Below are 21,500 nucleotides of genomic sequence, written 5' to 3' on the forward strand. Positions count from 1 at the left end.
ATATATATATATAAATCTTAGGTAAATACTTACCCTGGGCTTTCCAGCTTGCATCACTTTACTGATGTTGCAATATGAATATGACATCAAAAAATATACAAAGGGCTTTTGGCAAAGCCTCTCCTTTGGTTAAGAGCTAATTTCAAAAGTAAAAACAAAGTGAAATCAACTAGCATCCTTTCATTTGGGAAGCTAGTGAAAGGCTAACAAAGTTCAATATGGCGGTCTCCGGGTAGTTTATCTGATCCACTTCAGTTGAAGATCTGAAGAGCAGATCAGACTTCAGCAATAGAACTACCTAACTTTCAGGAGATTGGTGAATATTTGCAAAGCAAAGTGCTTCTTTCTAAGCAGCTACAGTAAAATCCTGGAACTGTGTTGTCCACCCAGTCCCACCTTTTCACCTATAGCATCATCTGAAGAAGCGCAAACGAAACCAGACATGAATCCAAAGATGGGGCTCGTGTACAGGAAGGCATTTTCAGATTCCGAGTCTGGGTGTCTGTCTGGAGTAGGAATGTGCCAGGGCTGTCTCTGCCTCATGGTTAGAGAAAAGGGCAGAGCCCACTGGTGTGGGACCCACTTACCTGGTCCTCCTCTGACTGCCATATAAACAGGATAGCTGCCACCATGATGGATACAACGTATAGGGCGATTATCAAAGAGATGATCCACTGTTTCCAGTTATTTTCGGAGGCTGCACAACACATGTCTGCCTTCCTAGAAGCAAGGAGAAAGAGACTGAGGAAGATGGCAAAGGGGAGTCCCAGCCTCTGGCTTTGTCAACTTATCATAAAGAGCTGGCGGGCAGCCTTACCAGCCGAAGCTGTAGGAACGTGAACTAGTACAAATTCAGTAAATCTGTAGACAAATCCAGTAAATCTGTAGGCATATTCAGTAAATCTGTAGATAAGTCTTCTCAGCCAAAGATTTTGAAAGCACTGTCCCAAATGGGAGGGACAGGCCTGAAATGTGAGCCACTTTTGTGATGTCACAATGCCAACTGCAGCAGGCTTGTCAGGTGAGGCTTTGACATCAGAGCTAGGCTCAAACCCACCCTTGAGACTTCAAACTTCAAATCCTCTGAGCCTCAATAACCAAATTCATCTGTTTAACAACTTAGAATTAAATTAGATAGCATGTTTATAATCCAGTCTTCTACTGTACACCAAACCCTATGACTCAGCTCTTTTTGTAAAAAATTTAATTGTTTGAAATACATAATTATTACATTTATTGTGGAGAGTTTGTACATGTACATAGCATATCTTAGTTCTTTTTTTGTGTCTCTTTCCCCTCCCAGACATCGCTGCTCCATGTCTTATTCTACTTCCCATTTGAAAAAAACTCTCTTTCCATTTTTTTCAATTCTTTTTTAACACGCTCCTGTTGGCTCAAACCACTGCTGGTACATGTATGACTGTCCATTTGTAAAAGGATCTAATACTTTTATCAGCATCTTAACTAACCCAATTAATAAAAAGCTGCACAATGGGACCGTCACGCACGTATCACCAGTGGTTCCCATCACCCAGCAGTGAGACATAGGAGTTAAGGCCCCCTTGTGAAAGTGTCAAATCCCTTTTCCCTTCCTTCTACCTCCCTCTGACTCTTGTTCTGCTTATCTTTTAAAAAGATCTCTCTACTTCCTATGATCTGTCTTTTATTTTGCTCTTTAATTGTATGTGATACATAAATTTGTGTATCTGATTTACTTCACTTAACATTATAGACTCAAGGCGTGTCCATTTATCTATTAATTCCTCCTGTTTATCCTTCCTTAGGACAAAGTATTACTCCACGGTGCACAAATGTCACATTCTCTTTATCCATTCATCTATTGCGGGGCATTCAGGTTGTTTCCAATAATTAGCTGTTATAAAACACAACTATGCTAGTATCATTTTCTTTCAGGACGATGACTTGAAGGCCATGTGGTTCAATTAGAGTTTTTAGTTTTAGTTCTTTAAAGAATCTCCATACTGGTCTCCACAGTGCTTATACTAGTTTGCATGCCTACCAACAATGCAGATGGGTTCCTTTTCCTCTGCAGCCTCACCAGCATTTTGTTCTTATTTGATTTCTTGATGACATCCATTCTATCTGAAGTGAGATGAAGTCTCAGTGTTGTTTTCATTTGCATTTCTCTAATAGCCAGTGATTTGAACTTTTTTTCATGTATTCAGTGGCGGCTTGCACTTCTGAAAAGTTTCTATTCATTTCATTTGCCTGCTTTCTGATTGGTTCTTTTATTTGGGTGAGGTCTAATGATTTTTTAGTTCTTTATATATTCTAGTTGTCAGTCCTCTGTATGAAGAATTGCTGACAAAATTTTTTGTTAACATCTCCGCTATCTGTCTACTTGTACACTCTGTAACCTCCCTCACTACCTCCTTGGTCTGTTTTCTAACCTCCCCTGCTCTTCTTTGTAGTACTTCCATGTGAGGCTTCTGTTATCCTCCCCCTCAACCCCTCTTGGACTGGCTCCAGGGCAGTTAGGAATTGCGGGAAGCACTTTCTTGCCTAGTCTTCTCATGTTTCTGTTGCAGGTGTTTTTTGGGGGGTATTCTTCTGTTTTGCTTTGTGCTTAGGTTTATGGACACTTACTATGTAAAGACTTTGTTGCTAGTATAGAGATCTCTGTTGGTCACTTTTCTGTGATGTACTTTGGACATAGCTAAAAACAGTCCTCTGCCTCTATCCCAAGATCCAACCCCCTTGTTTAATGGTAGGGATACAGGGTGATTGGCTTAACTCTGAGTTCTCTGAGAAACTATTTCAGTATGGCTAATGTCATATAGATAATCTGATTGTTGGCTTGTAGAGAAAACCCATTAGTAGCAACAATTATGCAACCCTGGTAATAGCAAGCAAATCAGCTACAGTGGTACTGTCTAAAACAAGTTGGATATTAACATATCATAAGAACCAATTATGTACCACCATTAATGTTTTAAATTTTTAAATATAGAAAACACTTATTACTTGAGTTAACTAGAAACCAGTGAGGAAGCAAGAGAAGACACTTCAGCAAATAAAAATGAGTCTTCTTTAAATTTTGAATGATTTATTCTGACTTATGAAATCATTTGGGAATGGAAAAGAGCATAGCAGTTTGTTCTCCTTTAATGTGAAAAAGATGGGGGCAAAGAAGCCGATTTACTTACAGTGTATATAAGATAAAGCATGATGCTGTCATCCAAAATCCTATTTTCACAGGGTAGTTCGCATTCTGGCTTTACGGTCTTCTTAAATCTTTTAAAAGATGCAGTGTTTGATATAATAATCCTCTTAACAATAGCACCATCAATCATCCACATCATAGTGCAGTATTGTAATTGTTAACTTCTATGTTAACCTGAGTAAGCAAAGCCCAGCTGGCAGGAGTAGCATAGCTCCTGGTGTGGCTGAAGGGATTTACTGAAGACAGAAGACCCCCTGGGTGCGAGTGGCACCAGCCAACAGGCTTGTGGCCTGAATGGAATGGAAAGCGGAAAGAAGAAGGAGGTCTCCCTTCTGTTTCTTCAGTGAGCTCCAGTCTTCACCACCACCTTGGCATTTCTGTCTCCAGGCCAACAGGACTCTGCAGTGAGCTCCAGGTCCTCCATCCTTGAATGGATCCTTCGTACCTCCAGAACACAGACAGCCCTCTAGGCCTCTTCCACACCTGACTCTGCAGGTGGCCATTAAACTTACCTTGTGAATCACATGCTTAGTACTGTATGCTATCCTGCTACTGTAGTGAGCCTTGACTAATACGGGTGTCTTCATGGGATCTTTCTCAATTCATCCTCCTAAACACACCATGAGGAAGGCTGCTCTGCTTTTCCCGTTGTACAAAGGGGGAAATAGTCCACCAATTACACTCATGCTAATTTTTTTAAAAGTACAAGTGGAAGGGTCAGGGATTTAGCTCAGTGGTCCTGGTGGCTGCCTCGAAAGCACAAGGAACTGAGTTCAATCTCCGGTACTGGAAAAAAAAAAAAAAGTACAAGTGGACACCAAACTCTTGGGGCAAAGTATAATAAAATGTTAGCAGTTACTGCTTCTAAACAATACAAATTACAATGACTTTTCATTTTATGCAATATACTTTTCTCTATTTTCCATGCTTACTGCATTTTAAAGATGCTGTTCACATGAGAAACAGCATATGACAGTACCAAATTTCTCCCACTGAGTTGCTGATATCTCACTAATTTATCTACTAAGGATTTGGAAGCAATAAATTAAATGCTTCAAAGATACAGGATTTTTGTGTACAGGTAAATGTGAATAATTTAGTTTTTTCTTTTTATTGAGTTTTTTGGTACATTTTAGGTATACAGTACAGTTACATTCTTTATTGGGATCTCGAACCTTTACATGACAGGTCTTGGTTCTCATTTTTTCCCCTTGTCCCTGCCCTCCCTTCACCCCCTCCTCCCTTCCCTTATACAAACACTTCATTTCCATTTTTTTTTCATTTTCTCATATTTTTTTCTTTTCCCTTATTTCTTTTTATGGAGCAGCAAAGTTTCCTCAATTTTGTATAGGAGATTTTTTAAAGGCTTTATTTGTAAATGATAATTTTTTTTAAATATCTCATTTCAATAACACTGACCATAAGTGTTTTTTTGATATTGGGGATTGAACTCAGGACCTCGCACTTGCAAGGCAGGCATGGTGCCACTGACAAAGTAAATTTCAAACCAAAACTAATTAAGAGAGACAAAGAAAACCGTTATATCTTTGTAAGGGAACAATCCCAGAGGAAGAGATGACAATCATAAATATATATGCACCAAATACTAATGCCTCCAATGATACAAAACAAATATTAAGGACCATAAAAAACTAAATAACCACAAATACAATTGTAGTGGGGGACCTCAATACCCCACTGTCACAAATAGACAGATCATCTACACAAACAATCAACAATGAAATAATACAATTGAATGAAGCTTTTCAGCAAATGCATTTAATATCTACAGAGTGTTACACCCCACAAAATCAGAATATACATTCTTTTCAGCTTCAAATAAGTAATTCTCCAAAATAGGCCACATACTAGCTCACAGAACATGTTTAAGTAAGTGTAAAGGAACTGAAGTTATCCCATGTATATTAAAAAGCCATAGTGCAAAAAACTGGAGATCAGTAGCGTAAGAAACTGCAAGGACTTCACAAACACAAGGAAATTGAACAACACTATCCTGAACAACCAATGGGTCACAGAGGAAGTTAAAGAAGAAATTAGGCAGTTTTTATAACTAAATGATAATGCCAAAACAACATAATGCAGTCTACGGGACACAATGAAAGCAGTTCTACATGGGAAATTCATAACTTTGAATGCCCACACTAGTAGAACAGAGACAGCTCAAATAAACAACCTAAAGCTGAATGTTAAGCCTTCAGAAAATCAAGAGTAAGACAAACTCAAAGCTCATAGAAGGGAGGAAATTATAAAGATCAGAGAAGAACTCAATGCAATAGAGACTAAGAGAATGATACAATAAAATCAATGAATTGAAGCATTGGTTTTTGAAAGAATAAATAAAATTGATAAACCCTTAGCCAACCTTATCAAAAAAGGATAGAAAAGGGTCAAATTCATGCAATTAGGAATGAAAAAGGTGAAGTCACAACAGTTTCAGCAGAAATCCAGATCATCAATACCTATTTTGAGAACCTATACTCTAATAAAATGGAAAACACAGAAGAAATGGACAGATTTCTAGATACGTATGAATTACCAAAGTTGAAAGGAGAGGATTAAAAAAAATCTAAACATCCCAGTTATAATGAGGAAAATTGAAAATGTAATTTAAAATGTACCAACAAAGAAAATCCCATGTCCTGATGGCTTCACTGCTACATTCTACAAAACAGTTAGAGAAGAACTATTGCCACTAGTCTTCAAACTTTTCAATTCAATTGAAAGGGAAGCAAGACTTTTGAATTAATTCCTAGAAGCAACTGTTACTTTGATTCCTAAACCCGGGAAAGAGAACTACCAAAAAAGAGAACTACAACCAAAAACAGAACTCCAAAGAAAAAAAGAGAACTATAGGCCAATCTCCCTAATGAACAGAGATGCAAAAATCCTCAATAAAATACTTGCAATCAGAATACAGAGGATCATCAAAAAGATCATATACTCTGACCAAGTCGGATTTATTCCAGGGATGCAAGGATGATTCAACATATGTAAATCAATAAATGTAATACACTATATTAACAGAATGAAGGCCAAAAACCAAATGATCATCTCAATCATCTCAAGAGATGCAGAAAAAGTGTTTGACAAAATTCAACACCGATTTTTGATTAAAAAAACTCAGCAGAAAATTGGAATGGATGGTCTTTATCTCACTCGATAAAGGTGACCTATGAAAAATCAACAGCCAACATCATACTCAATGGTCAAAAACTGAAAACCTTCATGCTAAAATCAGGAACAAGACAAGGATATCCACTGTCACCACTCCTGTTCAATATAGTTCTGGAAACATTAGCCAGAGCAACTAGACAAGAGAGGGAACTAGAAGCAATAAAGATAGGTAAGGAAGAAGTTAAACTGTAAGCATTTGCTGCCAGTATGTTACTATATAAAGAAGATCCAAAAACTCTGACAAATGACTTCTACACTTAATTGACAGATTCAGCACAGTATCTGGATACAAGGTCAACACTCAAAAATCAATACCCTGCTTGTACACAAATAACACACTCATTGAGAGTCAAATTAGGGAAACAATTCCTTTCACAATAGCACCCCAAAAATGAAATACCTAGGAAGCAATGAAATGGAAGCAAAAGACCTCTACAATGAAAACTACAGCACTCTGAAAAAAGAAATCAAGAGGATATAAGAAAATGGAAAGACATCCTTGCTCCTGCATAGGAAGAACAAACATAGTAAAAAAGGTCATACTTCCAAAACTGCTCTACAGATTCAATGAAATTCTGATTGAAATTCCAACAGTATATTTCATAGAATGCGGCGGTCCAGCCATCACAGCATGAACATGCCTTAGTTGGGGAGTGAGGATTAAGAAAGGAAAGAACACTCAAGCCTTAGTAGAGACCAACAGAAGTCTGCTTTATTTTACAGAAACAGCTCTTTTTAAAGGCACACCCACTGGAAGCATCAAGCAACTATTTGTATCTTATGCAAAGAACGGATTTTCTGACTCTTACAGAGAGCATCAGATCTTTGGCTATCTCTTAGAATTCCTCCCATCACAGGGTCAAAAAACAAACAAGAATAACAAACAGAGTCCTTGAAAAGGAGCAAATGTTACATAGATTATATCAATGCCTTAATGGTAGAGGGAGAAGTTACTTTTCAAATGTCAAACGCCAGTGGGCCATGACTGGCCCCCACAACAGAAATAGAGAAAACAACCCAAAACTTCATTTGGAACCAGAAGAGACCTTAAACAGCCAAAACCATTCTAAGCAACAGACACACGAGTGGGGGTATAACAATCCCCAACTTGAAACTATAACAAAGCCACTACAAAGCCACTGTGATAAAAAACAAAAACAAAAACAAAAACAAAAAATATGGTACTGGCAAAGAAAAAGATAACAGGATCAGTGGAATAGACTGGAAGATACAGAAACAACTCCAGATGTACTCAGATACCTCATCTTTGGCAAAGGAGCCAACCATCCTCACTTGAGGAAATATAGCCTCTTCAATAAATTGTGCTGAAAAAACTGGATTTCAATTTGCCAAAAATTAAAATTGGACCCTTATATTTCACCATGCATTAACTAAAATCCAAGTAGATTAAAGATCTAAATATTAAAATGAAAACACTAAACTTGCTGGAAGATAAATTAGGTAGAACTCTCAAAGACATTGGCATAGGAAAAAACTTCATGAAGAAATCCTCAGTAGTATGGGAACTGGCACAAAGAATCAACAAATGGGATCTCAATTTATTAAAAATCTTCTGTACTGCAAGAGAAAGCACAAACAGAGCTAAGAGAAATCCCATAATGTAGGAAAAACTTTTTGCCAGCTCTTCCTCCAACCAAGGTCTATTACCTAGAATATAGAAAAAACAAAAAAATCAGACCTCCCAAATATAAGAACGCAATTCAAAAAGGGCATCTGAAACGAACAGACACTTCTTGGACAAACAAGTAAAAGAAGCAAATAAATATATGAAAAAATATTCAACATCACTGGTCATTTGAGAGGTGCAGATGAAAACAACAGTAAGATTCCACCTCACCCCAGTATCAATGGCTGCTATCAAGAAATCAAACAATAAAAAATGCTGACAGGGCTGTGGAGAGAAAAGAACCCTTCTACATTGTTGGTAGGAGTGCAGACTGCTGCAAAAACTGTGGGAATCAATATGGAGATACTTCAAACAACTAGGATCAGAGGTTCCATCTGACCCATCTATCCCTCTGCTGGATATCTTTCCAAAAGAATTAAAGGAATCATACCACGTAGATGTATGCACACCCATGTTTATAGTGACAGTTTGTAATAGCTAAAGTTTGGAAACAGCCCAACTTCCCATCATTGATAAAGAGGATTTGTTTTTTCCATAAAATAAAGTACTACTCAGCCATAAAGAATGATAAACTAGCTGCTTGGGCCCAGTTGGCATGACTATGTAGCCATGTTCCCCTGTTTGCACAGCCAACAGTGCCAACAAGGAAGATAGCCATGCAGGTGGTCCTGAAACACCCCCATCACCAATCTCCGCCCCCACTCTTGGACCTCCTGGTTGTGCCAGTCTTTGGATTCACTCTGCAGAGGCATAGGTGGGCATAAAGGGTATTTTTCTGAGCTCCCAACTTTGAACATCTTTAAAAAAGGGCAGAGGTAACCTGTAGTAGAACTGTGTGGAGTTCAACTCTGTAGGAGGTCAGGGAACTGAAATTGGGCCTTGAGATAGAAATCAGTCTGAATCTCAGGGGTCTGCCATCAGCTAGCTGAGATCGAAGGACTTAGTTCTGCACAAGGCTGCAGAGATTGTACATTATGACAGCAGAGACACAGTTTGAAAAAGGCCCTTCAAATTCATTTTTTTCTTTCCTTTTCCTCATTCCACTCTGCAAATTCTTTCTTTTTTCTGTCTTTTCTCCAATTCAGTCTCTTGTTCCACCATATTATCCCTCTTCTCCATTTCTGTTCCTGCTCCTGCCCTAACTCAGGTTTCTCCTTTTATTATTATTTTTTAAAATTTTTTCTTTACATTCTTTTCTTCTGTTATTCTACCTCACTCAAGGGTCAATAATTTCAAGGAAAGTGAGCCCCTATTGCTGTTAAGCAGTTATATTCTTGTCATTATTCTTACACTCTGTCTTTTCCTTTTCAATTTAACAGTTTCCTAAAGATTGTAAGGTCATTCTGTGTCCTCAGGCTTCACTTGAAACCTTCTCCAATTCTTTTTCTTACCTACTCCTCTCCTCCTAACTCTAAGACCCCATCCTAAATGATAAAGATGCTATATGGAAGAGAATATTCACTGCAAACATACTTTGGGCTGCTGCTTCATTTTAATTTAATTCACATGGTTTAAAGGTGATTGATTAATGACTAACACAAATGGTCAATGTGTAGGTTGTGCTTGATCCTATTGTGTTGTTGATTGTATTAACTGGGCTAAAAGACTGTGGTTGATTTAATGAGTGGTCTTCTCTGATATTAAGAAAATGAGAATGTCTATGAGTCAGAGACTCAAAAGCTAAAGCACAACTATAGTAGGAATATTTAAGTAAAAACCCAGAAATTAAAAAGAGCAATCCAAGAACAAAAATAAAAAATGAGAAAACACTCAACCAAGACACAGAGACAGACTTCTAGTTCACCAATGGCAAACAGTAGCTGAAATGAGGATGAAAAGTCTGATAGCGAACCAGCAGGACACCCTGAACCCACAGCACAGGAAGTAACAAAACAGATCAATCAGGCTCTAGAAAAATTCAAAACAGAAATAATTTTGCAGATAACCATAGACATGGTGAGCAAAACTGAAGTCATGACTCGGGACTCTAGAACCGAAACTGAGAAAAATATAGATGAGCTCAGGACCATGATAGAAGCCATGAAAGCCCAGCATAAGAAAGAAATGGAAACAATGAATGCCCAATAGAGGAAAGAAATGCAATCCATAAAACAGATTCAAACAGATATCCAGGAGATTAAAAACTCTATTGAAAGTGTATGCAACAGAATAAAAGATTGCAAAGGTAGAATTTCCGATATAGAAGATGGGATTGCAATCAGTGACCATGAAAACAGACCTCTCTTATAAACAGTAAGGGATCATGAGAAATCGATCCAACAACTTCTAGAAGATGCAAAGAAGAATAACATAAGAGTGAAAAGAGAGGTCTCTTAAAAACAGTAAGGGATCATGAGAGATTGATCCAACAACTCCTAGATGATGCAAAGAAGAATAACACAAGACTGATAGGAATCCATGAAGTAGCAGGAGAAAATACAAATGACTTAAAAAAGCCGTTCATAGAATTAATGACAGAAAACTTCCCAAACAGAAGGGAAGAATTAGACATACATAACTGAGGCATATAGAACTCCAACTAGCCATGATAAAAAAAAAAAAAAAACTACACCTAGACATATAATAATCAACATCCCGGAAACCCAACAGAAGAACAAAATACTACAAAAGCAGTAAGAGAAATGAAAAAAATCACATGCAAAGGAAAGCCCATCAGAATCACAGCAGACTTTTCAACACAAACCCTCAGGTCAAGCAGAGCCTGGAGTGAGGTATTTCAAGTACTAAAAGGCATAAACATCAAACTTAGACTGATGTATCCAGCAAAACTCTCTTTCAAAATGGATGGGAAAATAAGATACTTCCATGACAAAGAACACTTGAGAAACTTCATAAATACCAAACCAGCACTACAAGGAATTCTAAACAATATCCTAGAAAAAGACAATTAAGGTTACAACACCATGAGGCCCAATAGACCAAATCAAACAGGAAAAGAAGAAACTAAAAGTAGAGGGGAAATAAATAGAGTCAGCAAAAGGACAATAACATGACAATAATAAGTCAGTACATATCAGCTATAACCATCAGTGTCAATGGCCTCAATTCATCAATCAAGAGAAATAGACCAGCAGAATGGATTAAGAAGTAAAATCCAACACTATGTTGTATAAAAGATAAACACCTAGTGCAAAAAGAAGCCCAAAGACTGAAAGTGAAAGAATGGAAAAGAAATCTCCATGGAACAGGAGCCCAGAAATAAGCAGGGGTTGCAAACTTATTCACAGACAAAATAAATTTAAAACCAAAAATGATTAAGAGAGACGAAGAAGGCCACCATATCCTTGTAAAGGAGACAATTCAAGATGAAGAAATGACAATCATAAACATATATGTGCCAAATACTAATGCCCCCAACTATATAAAAAATATTAAGTAACATGAAAAACCAAATAAGAACTAATACAATTGTAGCGGGGGATCTACATACCCCACTATCACAAATAGACAGATCATCTAGGCAAAAAAATCAACAACAAAATACTAGAACTGAACCAAGCTTTTGAACATATGGACTTAACAGACATCTATAGAGGGTCCACCCCACAAAATCAGAATATATATTCTTTTCAGCTGCACATGGGTCATTCTCCAAGATAGATCACACACTAGCACACAGAACAGGTTTGAATAAATGCAATGGAATCGAAGTTATCCCCTGTATATTATCAGATCATAGGACAATCAAGCTGTAGATCAATAACATAAGAAACCATAAGAGCTTCACAAACACAAGGAAGTTGAGCAACACTCTCCTGAACAATCAATAGGTCACAGAGGAAATTAAAGAAGAAATTACACATTTCTTACAAATAAATGATAATGCCAAAACATACAGGAATCTATGGGACACAATGAAAGCAGTTCTATGTGGAAAATTCATAGCATTGAGTGCCCACACTAGGAAAACAGAGCAAGCTCAAATAAAAAACTTGGTGAATCTTAGACTCCTAGAAAAACACAAGCAAGAAAAACCCAGTGCTCATAGAAGAGAGGAAATTATAAAGATTAGAACAGCAATCAATGCAATGGAAACTAAGAAAATGACACAAAAAATGAATCAAAGAGTTGGTTTTTTGAAAGAATAAATAAAATTGATAAACCCTTATCTAATCTTATCAAAAAAGGAAAGAAAGGGCTCAGATCCATGAAATTAGGAATGAAACAAGTGAAGTAACAATAGATCCAACAGAAATCCAGAGGATAGTCAATATCTACTTTGAGAACCTTTACTCTAATAAAATGGAAAACAAAGAAGAAATTGACAGATTTCTAGATACTTATGAATTATTGAAGTTCAATGAAGAAGATAAAAACATTTTATATACCCAATTATAGTCAGTGAAATTGAAAATGTAATTATAATTTTACCAACAAAGAAAAGACAGGTCCTGATGGATTCACCACTGAATTTTACAAGACATACAGAGAAGAACTACGGCCTTTACTCTTTAAACTTTTCAATGAAATTGAAAGGTAAGCAATACTTCCAAATTCATTCCTGGAATCAAGTGTCACTTTGGTTCCAAAACCAGGTCAAGACAAACTAAAAAAGAGAACTACAGGCCAATCTCCTTAATGAATATGGATGCAAAAATCCTTAATAAAATATTACAAACAGAATACAGAGGATCATCAACAAGATCATAAATCCTGACCAAGTCAGATTTATTCCAGGGATGCAAGGATGGTTTAACATATGTAAGTCGATAAATGTACTACACTATATTAACAGAGTCAATGACAAAAACCATATGATCCTCTTGATAGATGCAGAAAAATCACTTGACAAAATTCAACACCCATTCCTGATAAAAATCCTGCAAAAAGATTGGAATAGATGGTCTATATCTCAATTTAATAAAGGCTATCTATGAAAAACCAAAAGCCAACATCATATTAAATGGCCAAAAACTGAAAAGTTTCACGTCAAAATCAGGAACAAGACAAGGATGCCCACTATCAACACTCCTCTTTGATATAGTTCTGGAAACATTAGCCACAGCAATTAGACAAGAGAAAGAAATTAAAGCATTAAGATAGGAAAGGAAGAAGTTAAACTGTCATTATTTGCTGATATGATACTCTACACTGAAGACCCAAAAAACTCAACCAAAAGACTTCTAGACATGATTGACAGATTCAGTAGAGTAGCTGGATACTAGGTGAACACCCAAAAATCAATAGCCTTCTTGTACACAAATAACAGACTCACTAAGAGAGATATCAGGGAAACAATTCCTTTAACAATAGCATCCAAAAATGAAGTATCTAGGATTCAATCTAACAAAAGAAGCAAAAGATCTCTACACTGAAAACTGCAGCATTCTGAAAAAAGAGATCGAAGAGGATATAAGAAAATGGAAAGATATCCCCTGCTCCTGGGTAGGAAGAATCAACACAGTGAAAATGGCCATACTACCAAACTGCTATACAGATTCAATGCAATGCCAATTGAAATTCCAACACTATATTTCACAGAATTAGAAAAAGAATCCAAGAATTCCTTTGGAACCATTAGAGACCTAGAATAGCAAAAGCTATTCTAGGCTACAGAGACATGGGAGCGGGTATAACAATTTCCAATTTGAAACTATACTACAAAGCCACTGTGATAAAAACAGCATGGTAATGGCAAAGAAACAGACTTGAGGATCGGTGGAAAAGATTGGAAGACACAAAAGCAACTCCAGATGTACTCAACTATCTCATCTTTGAAAAGTAGCTGACCATCTTCAGTGGAGGAAAGATAGCCTCTTTATTAAAGTGTGGGAAAAACTGGATCTCAACCTGCCAACGATTAAAACTAGACCCTTATCTGTCACCATGCACTAAATTAAAATCCAAGTGGATTAAAGATCTAAACATAAAAACAAAAACACTAAACTTGATGGAAGATAAGTTAGGCAGAACTCTTGAAGACACTGGCATAGGAAAAGATTTAATGAACAAATCCTCAGTAGCATGGAACTAGCAGAAAGAATCAACAAATGGGATCTCATCTTATTAAAAAGCTTCTGCACTGCAAAAGAAACCATCAGCATAAGTGAGAGGCAACCTACAATTTGGGAAAAAATTTTTACCAGCTGCTCCTCAGAAAAAGGACTATTATCTAGAATATATAAAGAACTCAAAACTACCAGCCCCCTCAAATATAAAGACCCAATTCAAAAATGAGCATCTGAAATGAACAGACATTTCTCAGACAAAGAAGTAAAAGTAGCAAGTAAATATATGAAAAAATGTTCCACATCACTGGTCATTCAAGAGATGCAGATGAAAACAACACTGAGATCCCACCTCACCCTACAAAGAAGAGCTGCTATCAAGAAATCACACAGTAACAAATGTTGGTGGGGTTGTGGGGAGAAAGGAACCCATCTTTATTGTTGGTGGGAGTGCAGATTGGTGCAACCACTATGGAAATAAACATGGAGATACCTTAAAGAGCTGAGGTTCCATTTGACCCAGCCATCCCTCTGGGTATCTTTCCAAAAGAATTAAATGAATCATATCACAGTGATAAATGTGCACCTATGTTTATAGCAGCACAATTTGTAATAGCTAAAACGTGGATACAGCCCATTTGCCCATCAGTTGGAAACTGGATAAAGATGTGGTTTTTCTATAAAATGGAATACTTCTCAGTCTTAAAGAATGAGAAATTAGATTCATTCATAGAAAAATGGATACGTATTGAGGATATACTCCTAAGTGAAATAAATAAGTCACATATGTGTAAATACCAAATGGTTTCTCTGATGTAAAAAACTATAACAGTATATAAGATCCTAATGAGGTAATTGACAATGTGAAATAGGAGGAAAAGGGCTAAAGGTGTAGGCAAAGTGGGAAGAGGAGGGGAAAGGAATTAAGGGAAAAGAAAAAAAAAATGAGAAAATGAAAAAATGGAAATAAAATGTTTGTAAATGGGGAGGGGAGAAGGGGGTGAAGGGAGGACAGGGACAAGGGGCAAAAATGAGAACCAAGACCTGTCATGTAAAGGTACAATATCCTAATAATGAATGTAACTGTAGTGCATACCTAAAATGTACTAATAAACTAAACTAAAAAAAAAAAAAAAAAAAAAAAAAAAAAAAAAAAGAATGAGAAACTAGAGACATTAATAGCTAAATGGATGCACATTGAGGCTATACTCTTTAAGTGAAATAATTGGGACACACGTGTAAATACTGAAAATTTTCTCTGGTGTGAAAAGCTAAAAGTATTAATAAGGTTCAAATTGTATAAATTATAATGTTATATAGGAAGAAAAGGGCTAAAAGAGTAGCGGAATTGGCAAGGGTAGGAGAAAGCAAAGAAGGGAAGAGAAAAAATATGAGAAAAGGAAAAAAAAGGAAACAAAATCATTGTAAATAGGGAAGGGTAGGGTGGGTGCAGGGAGGACAGCAATTCAGGGGAAAAAATAAGAACCAAGATATATCATGTAAAGGTACATGATCCCAATGATGAATAGTATGGTAAACCTAAAAAGTACCAATAAGCTGAATGAGAAAAAATATAAAATCAGGATATATATATATAGTGCACAATAAAATTCAACAACACACCATATATATGACATATATTCTCCATCATATAATATATATATATGATATGTATGGCATACTTTTGATAGATACCATATTAAATTAAGGAAATAATATTTTATACTTATTTAGTATAGGTTTTCAATCCTGTTAATGACTGATGAATTTATAAAATTAATCATTTATTTAATATCCTGACTGTGTTATTATCTATTAGTATATATGGTGACAAGATCTTAATACATTGAAGTATCTTGATATTGTAAAATTTTTCTGGAAATTCAATATTAGGCAGTAGTACCAATTCACTATATGTTATTTTCCTTGCCCTACAAGGAAAATTCTTTTTGATGCATTAGGTTACAAGTGGTCTAATCAATTTTTTGGAAGTCATAAATGGTACTTCTATCAACACTCATGAATCTTAAAGGATAATACCATATCCAAACTAATTTAAATGAAACAGGGAAAAGTGTATATGCTTAGGTTATTTGCAAAAGCTTTCAAACCCACTTTAGAGATTCCACTTGCACTCTTGTATAGATTCTTCTCAATGAATGTATGGGAAATTATAATAGAAGAGAAGCAAAATTGTGCTTCTCCTTTGCTCCAGATGCTCCAGTAGCTTCCTATCTTGTGTGGTAAAACTAGAAGTCCTACCCATGACCCGAAAGCTTCCACATGACCAGCTTCTTGGCTACATTAATATCCTAATATCCTGGTGCTCCCAAGCTCTAGCAACACTGCATTTCTTATTCTAAGAGCATGTCTGGCCAGGTGTGACTCACAGAATTTACCCTTATTATGTCCTCAGCCTGGAATGTTGCTCTCCTAGACACTCGAGTGCCTCAGTTTCTCCTGTCTTTTAAGGCTTTGCTCAGTTGTCACCTTCTCAATGAAGACTTCCACAGCTATTAAAAATTTGAAACTACACCCACAGAACTCTTTATCCACCATACTGGCTTTATTTTTCTCTATAACACCGGTGACATTATAAAGTACTATGTACTTCACTTCTTAATTTTTTTATTGTACAATATCCACTAGTGTGTGATCTCTGTGAGTCTGAAAATTTTGTCTGGAGCCTTCATATAGCTTTGTACATACGTGAGTCCACAGTGCTTAATAGGTGCACAGTTCAAATATTTGCTGGTTGAGAAAAAGATGGAGAGAGGAGTCAAAGGCGATTCTAAAGTTTTTACTGGACAGGAAAAAAGTGAGCTACTTTATTTATTTTTTAATTTAGTTTTGATACAGGGGATCAAACTCAGGACCTTGTGCTTGCAAGGTAGGTGGCAGAACCACTGAGCTAAATCCCCAGCCCGAAAGTGAACTACACTAAATGAAATAGAAAAGTCTGAAGAAAGATATTTTGAAGGAGAAAAGGAGTAACTAGCTTCAACTTTTTTACATGTTCTGTTTGAGATGCACAAATGCAAATACTAAGTAGATAAAAATGTGGGTCTGGAGGTTTAGGGATATGTTCATTTGAAAGAGAGATTTGGGAGGCCCTGGCTTATATAGAGAGGGTAAGCTTGCCAAGTGATCGGACACAGAATGAACAGAAAAGAGGCCTAAAACTAGGCATGGACCACTTCAACATTAGGGGGCAAAGGAGGAAGGTTATACAGTGAAGAAGAGAGTGAACACAGATGGTTAGATTAAAGAAAATCCATGAAAAGGCTGCAACCCAGAAGCCAAGAACATGTTTCAGCAAAGCAAAAAATGATTAAATATATCAAATACTCCTCAGAAACCAAAACAGACTGGTCCAAGAATTGACCACTGAGTTGAACTTGTGGAGGTCACCAAAAAACTTCCACTAGATTATTTTCAGAAAAGATGGGTTAGTGAAAGCCTGTTTCATGTTTCAAGAAAAGGAGTTGAAGAATTAGAAGTAGGGAACTCAGACACCAATTTCCATTAATTCAATTTAAAGGAACAAAAGACTTGAATTAGCAAATGGAAAGGGAAACAGTATGTAGGGTATTTGTTTTTATCTTGTTTTACACACTTAGTATAAAGATAGGAGAAATTACAGCATAAAATGGTAAACCCTGAGAGAGAAATTGTGCTTGAAAATGTAGCTCAGTGGTAGATCATGGTCTAGGATATGCAGAGAATAAGAGAATTGCAGGAGAAATGTCCCTGGACAGTGAGAGTTAGAGGAATGAAGGACAAGAGGAGACTTTAGTGTAAATGAGGACACCATATTATCAATTTTAAATTTGAAATTATAATAGTCAGAGGGTATGTTTTGTGTTTATATGTGTGTGTATTTGTGTGTGCACACACATGCACAGGTACATTTCTCTTTATCCCATACAGCATAGATTGAGGCATAGAGTCATTATAACCTTAGCATGGATTTCAAAGTGCATACAAGAAAGTGACTGTCATTCTTTACCATTAGATTTAAATGGAGAAAGTAGGTAATACAGAAGTAAAAGGATGAGAAACTGCTAAAGAGTACAGGGTCAAACTCTAATGGGGTCACTAAAGCACTGGAGTCAGGAAACTGGAAAATGAGCTGGATATACTGAAAAATGAAATCGCCTAGGTTCTAACTGAGAGAGTAAAGGGTTGATGTGGAGGCAGTGTAAGTGGAGGATGAACAGAAAGAGAGAGCTCAAGGGATTAAGAATTACCTATCTCAACAATAGCTGGGATAGTGCTGCAAAGATGGACAAGGAAACAAATTATAAAGATTTAAGGGAAGAGGGAATGAGTCAGGAGTTGATAAATGACACAACCATGAGAAATGGTCTTGTTGTATGAGTCTCCTTCTTAGGTGATGGTCTCAGGGAAGAACGAGAGAAGGGTCAGAAGCAACTGAAGACCAGAAATGACACCTTCAATGACATACTAGCCAAACAGGGTGGGATTTGAAACAGCTTGTATAATAAATTTGAGACATTTGTGGGAAAGTGCATGCACCTAATAAATCAGACATACATGCTTAAATACCATATCTGTCATTTGAGTAATCCAAATAAAAACAAAGAGCATAATAAAGGATGCGTAGAAAGAGATAAGAAGATGAATCTCTTGAAAATGGGAAGGGGTCTAAGAAAGCAGGGATGAGGGAAGAGAGGGAAGTAAGAAGAACTAAGATATGAGATGCAGAGCGACCTAATAACCTCAATGGATATAGGCAGTATATGTGATAAACATGAGATAAGAATAATAATAAGAACAAAAATGGGGAATGTGCATTTAGAGGCAGAGGAAGGGAGTTGAGTGGGCAGGGAAAGGAGATTAAAAACATCAAGCTGTATTATGTTCATGCACATTCATGTACACTTCATATACTGCAAACATGGAGTAATAAAAGAGAAGACAAGCAGAACTCAATATGGATAACAACAGCCACTGCACCACATATAGTGACACACACCTTTAATCCCAGCACTCTGGGAGATTGAGGCAGGAGGACTGAAAGTTAAAGCACAGCCTGGAAAATTTAGTCATTGCAAGACCCTATCTCAAAGTAAAGAATGTGCGAAGGAGTAGTTCAGAGAGAAGATTCTGAGTTCAATCTCAGTGCAGAAAGAAAGGTTTATTTTAAACAGTTGCTGCTTGAATAGATTTTCATGGAAATATATGTGAGTATCCAAGGGAAAACCTGGTTGCAGTTAGATCAACAAGTGGACTGAAACACTCAGAGAAAAGTTATCCTCTATTCAGCTAAGTGTTTCCCAGCCCCCTGCTAAACTCTCACAACATTTTACAAATATCCCTATGTTGACATTAGTTGGCTTCTTGTATTTTACCATACTACATTTATTAATGCAAGCATTTTCCTTAGGGACAGAGTTTAATGCTTTCAGTTGGATGTGCCACTGTCATTTCCACTCACATTTGATCAAGGTGATTCAATGGTTAGAGTTAACATAATCTGCACAGAGGCACAGAAGAGATAGAACTGGTCTGTCTTGCAAAAGCTACAATTATTGGCATACTGCCTATTTCCCATGATTGACCATAGTAATTTAATAACACATAGACACTAGGTGAAGTTTGAGAAGTTAGCGTGGAGTGTTACAACCATATGTTAGTGGCCCTGACAGTCCATGATAAAGTCTATTGTCAACTGGGAGATACATTTATAACTATTATTATTATGCTTGCAATACATATTAACTATATTCATGGTGGGGTGATGGTACCTATACCACACATATCACATCGTGGTCCTCTTTACTTCCCCTTCCCCTTTTCTCCCTCCAGAATTCATTACAGAACTAATGAAACTTGGAGTAGCTGCTCTTTGTCTCTCTGCTATCTATCTATCTATCTATCTATCTATCTATCTATCTATATATATATACCATTACTGTGCCCACATTCAATTTTCAATGAGAATGCTAATGAACAAGAAAGTTATGCAGATATAAAAACGGGAAAGAAAAGTCAAAATTATAGTATCCTACTGTTAGAAGCCCACATATGTAAACAAATTACCAGAAATGGGGAAAAAGCCATTTGGCAGGATAGATAGATATAGACAAAATCAAAATTCTCTGCCAGTTACTGCCACTGTGGAGGTTTCTGCTCCTCATAGCTTTTCCATCTGCCAAAAGGACCTATAAATAACATATAGGCTATTTGATTTATTTATAGAAATTATCCCTGAGTACAGTAACTTTTCCAGGAAAAACATAGGGATTAAATTTAAACCAGTGACTAAATGATGAGGGGCTACGTGCAGGATTAAACTGTAATGGTAATATTTTATTAATAGGAGTTGTGCAGAGGTGAATGCATGGACAGTGATGATTTTCATCTTTATACTATGGAAGCAACTTTACTTACTGTCTCATCTTGGTAAAATCTGTGATTTTATGTTGCTGATTTTCAACTCATTATCTTTTCTATTTTCCAAAATCCATACTGTATAAATCAATTTTTACAGAGTTGCATTGATCTCCTTTTTTATTCCTTACATTGTTTCTTATTTTTGTAGTACTGTTCAAACATTTATTCTATTTCCTTTCTCCCTAATTACAAATTTTATTTGACCTTTCAATTAAATGAACACATTGAAATTAACAGCAAGAGTTACTAAAGAATAATTCCCAATACATACTACATTACAAGAGGCAGAAGACAAATTCACTCATTTTTAGTTTGACACTCAATAGACACAGTAAAAATGTTCCACGACGATTATTTGGGTGAGGAACAATTTTGTACCAGAAAAATTTCTTCGTGTTTCTGGCAGAAGCATGTAGCTCTGATTCAGGAAGTTGTTGCATGTTGACATCATCCATCCATACTTCTGAGTGATAGAGTATTTGTGCTTTGGGTTCTGTTTTGGTGGGCAGGAGAGAGCAAGTGGGAAGAACAGTGGAATCAATCTATTATCTTTTGAGTGCAGAGTTCAACACTAGTCATATTTTTCCTGATCTTTCATACATGTACATATCCTAAGTTTTGAAATTACAAATATTTTATTTTAAATTTTGTTTTAAACAGTGCCAAGTACAGTCAGCAGGAGTGAAAAAATAAGCATGAACTGCATCTGGGTTTTCAGATGCCAAAGATTATACAAGACCAACTCAGGATGAGGCATATTTACTACACCTCCTGGAATACAAAGTTCATCTTGTTAAGTGTCTACAAGTAACACTCAAATGTTTATACTACTGCAAATTGTGAATTACACATGTGAATCACTAACTTCTTGCTTGTCTAGCTAAATAACACAAGAGCAACATAAGATACTGTAGAATAAAAATTTCATTTCACTTGAAAAATGTTAAGTAAAATCAATACTGAAGGCAGCATGTTGGCACACACCTGCGATCCCAGCACCCTGGGAGACTGAACCAAAAGATTCAGTTCAAGCCCAGCCTTGGAAATTTAGCAATTTAGTGAGGCACTGTTGCAAAATAAAATT

The 21,500-nt window shown here is 36.5% G+C and overlaps 1 protein-coding gene across 5 annotated transcripts in view; it reads right to left on the reverse strand.

Moving 5' to 3' along the window:
• LOC104874374 (transmembrane protein 184C) overlaps window positions 1-21,500 on the reverse strand; it is a 101,569-nt gene that overhangs the window by 16,081 nt on the left and 63,988 nt on the right. Inside the window, exons 1-3 of one of the 5 annotated variants that reach the window (XM_010641393.2) lie at window positions 3,697-3,922; window positions 3,168-3,255; window positions 588-720 (exon numbers count right to left, since the gene is read on the reverse strand). In XM_010641393.2, coding sequence (XP_010639695.1) covers window positions 588-720; window positions 3,168-3,199 — 165 coding nt within the window. In that variant the 5' untranslated portion in view covers window positions 3,200-3,255; window positions 3,697-3,922. Of the gene's footprint in view, window positions 1-587; window positions 721-817; window positions 995-3,167; window positions 3,256-3,696; window positions 3,923-21,500 lie in introns of those variants that run through there. The other 4 variants (XM_010641397.2, XM_010641395.2, XM_010641394.2 and 1 more) reach the window with 4 other exon arrangements.

The sequence above is a fragment of the Fukomys damarensis genome, unplaced genomic scaffold, assembly GCF_012274545.1.
Source record: "Fukomys damarensis isolate Sample0158 unplaced genomic scaffold, DMR_v1.0_HiC HiC_scaffold_38, whole genome shotgun sequence".
In the NCBI taxonomy this organism is placed as follows: Eukaryota; Metazoa; Chordata; class Mammalia; order Rodentia; family Bathyergidae; genus Fukomys; species Fukomys damarensis.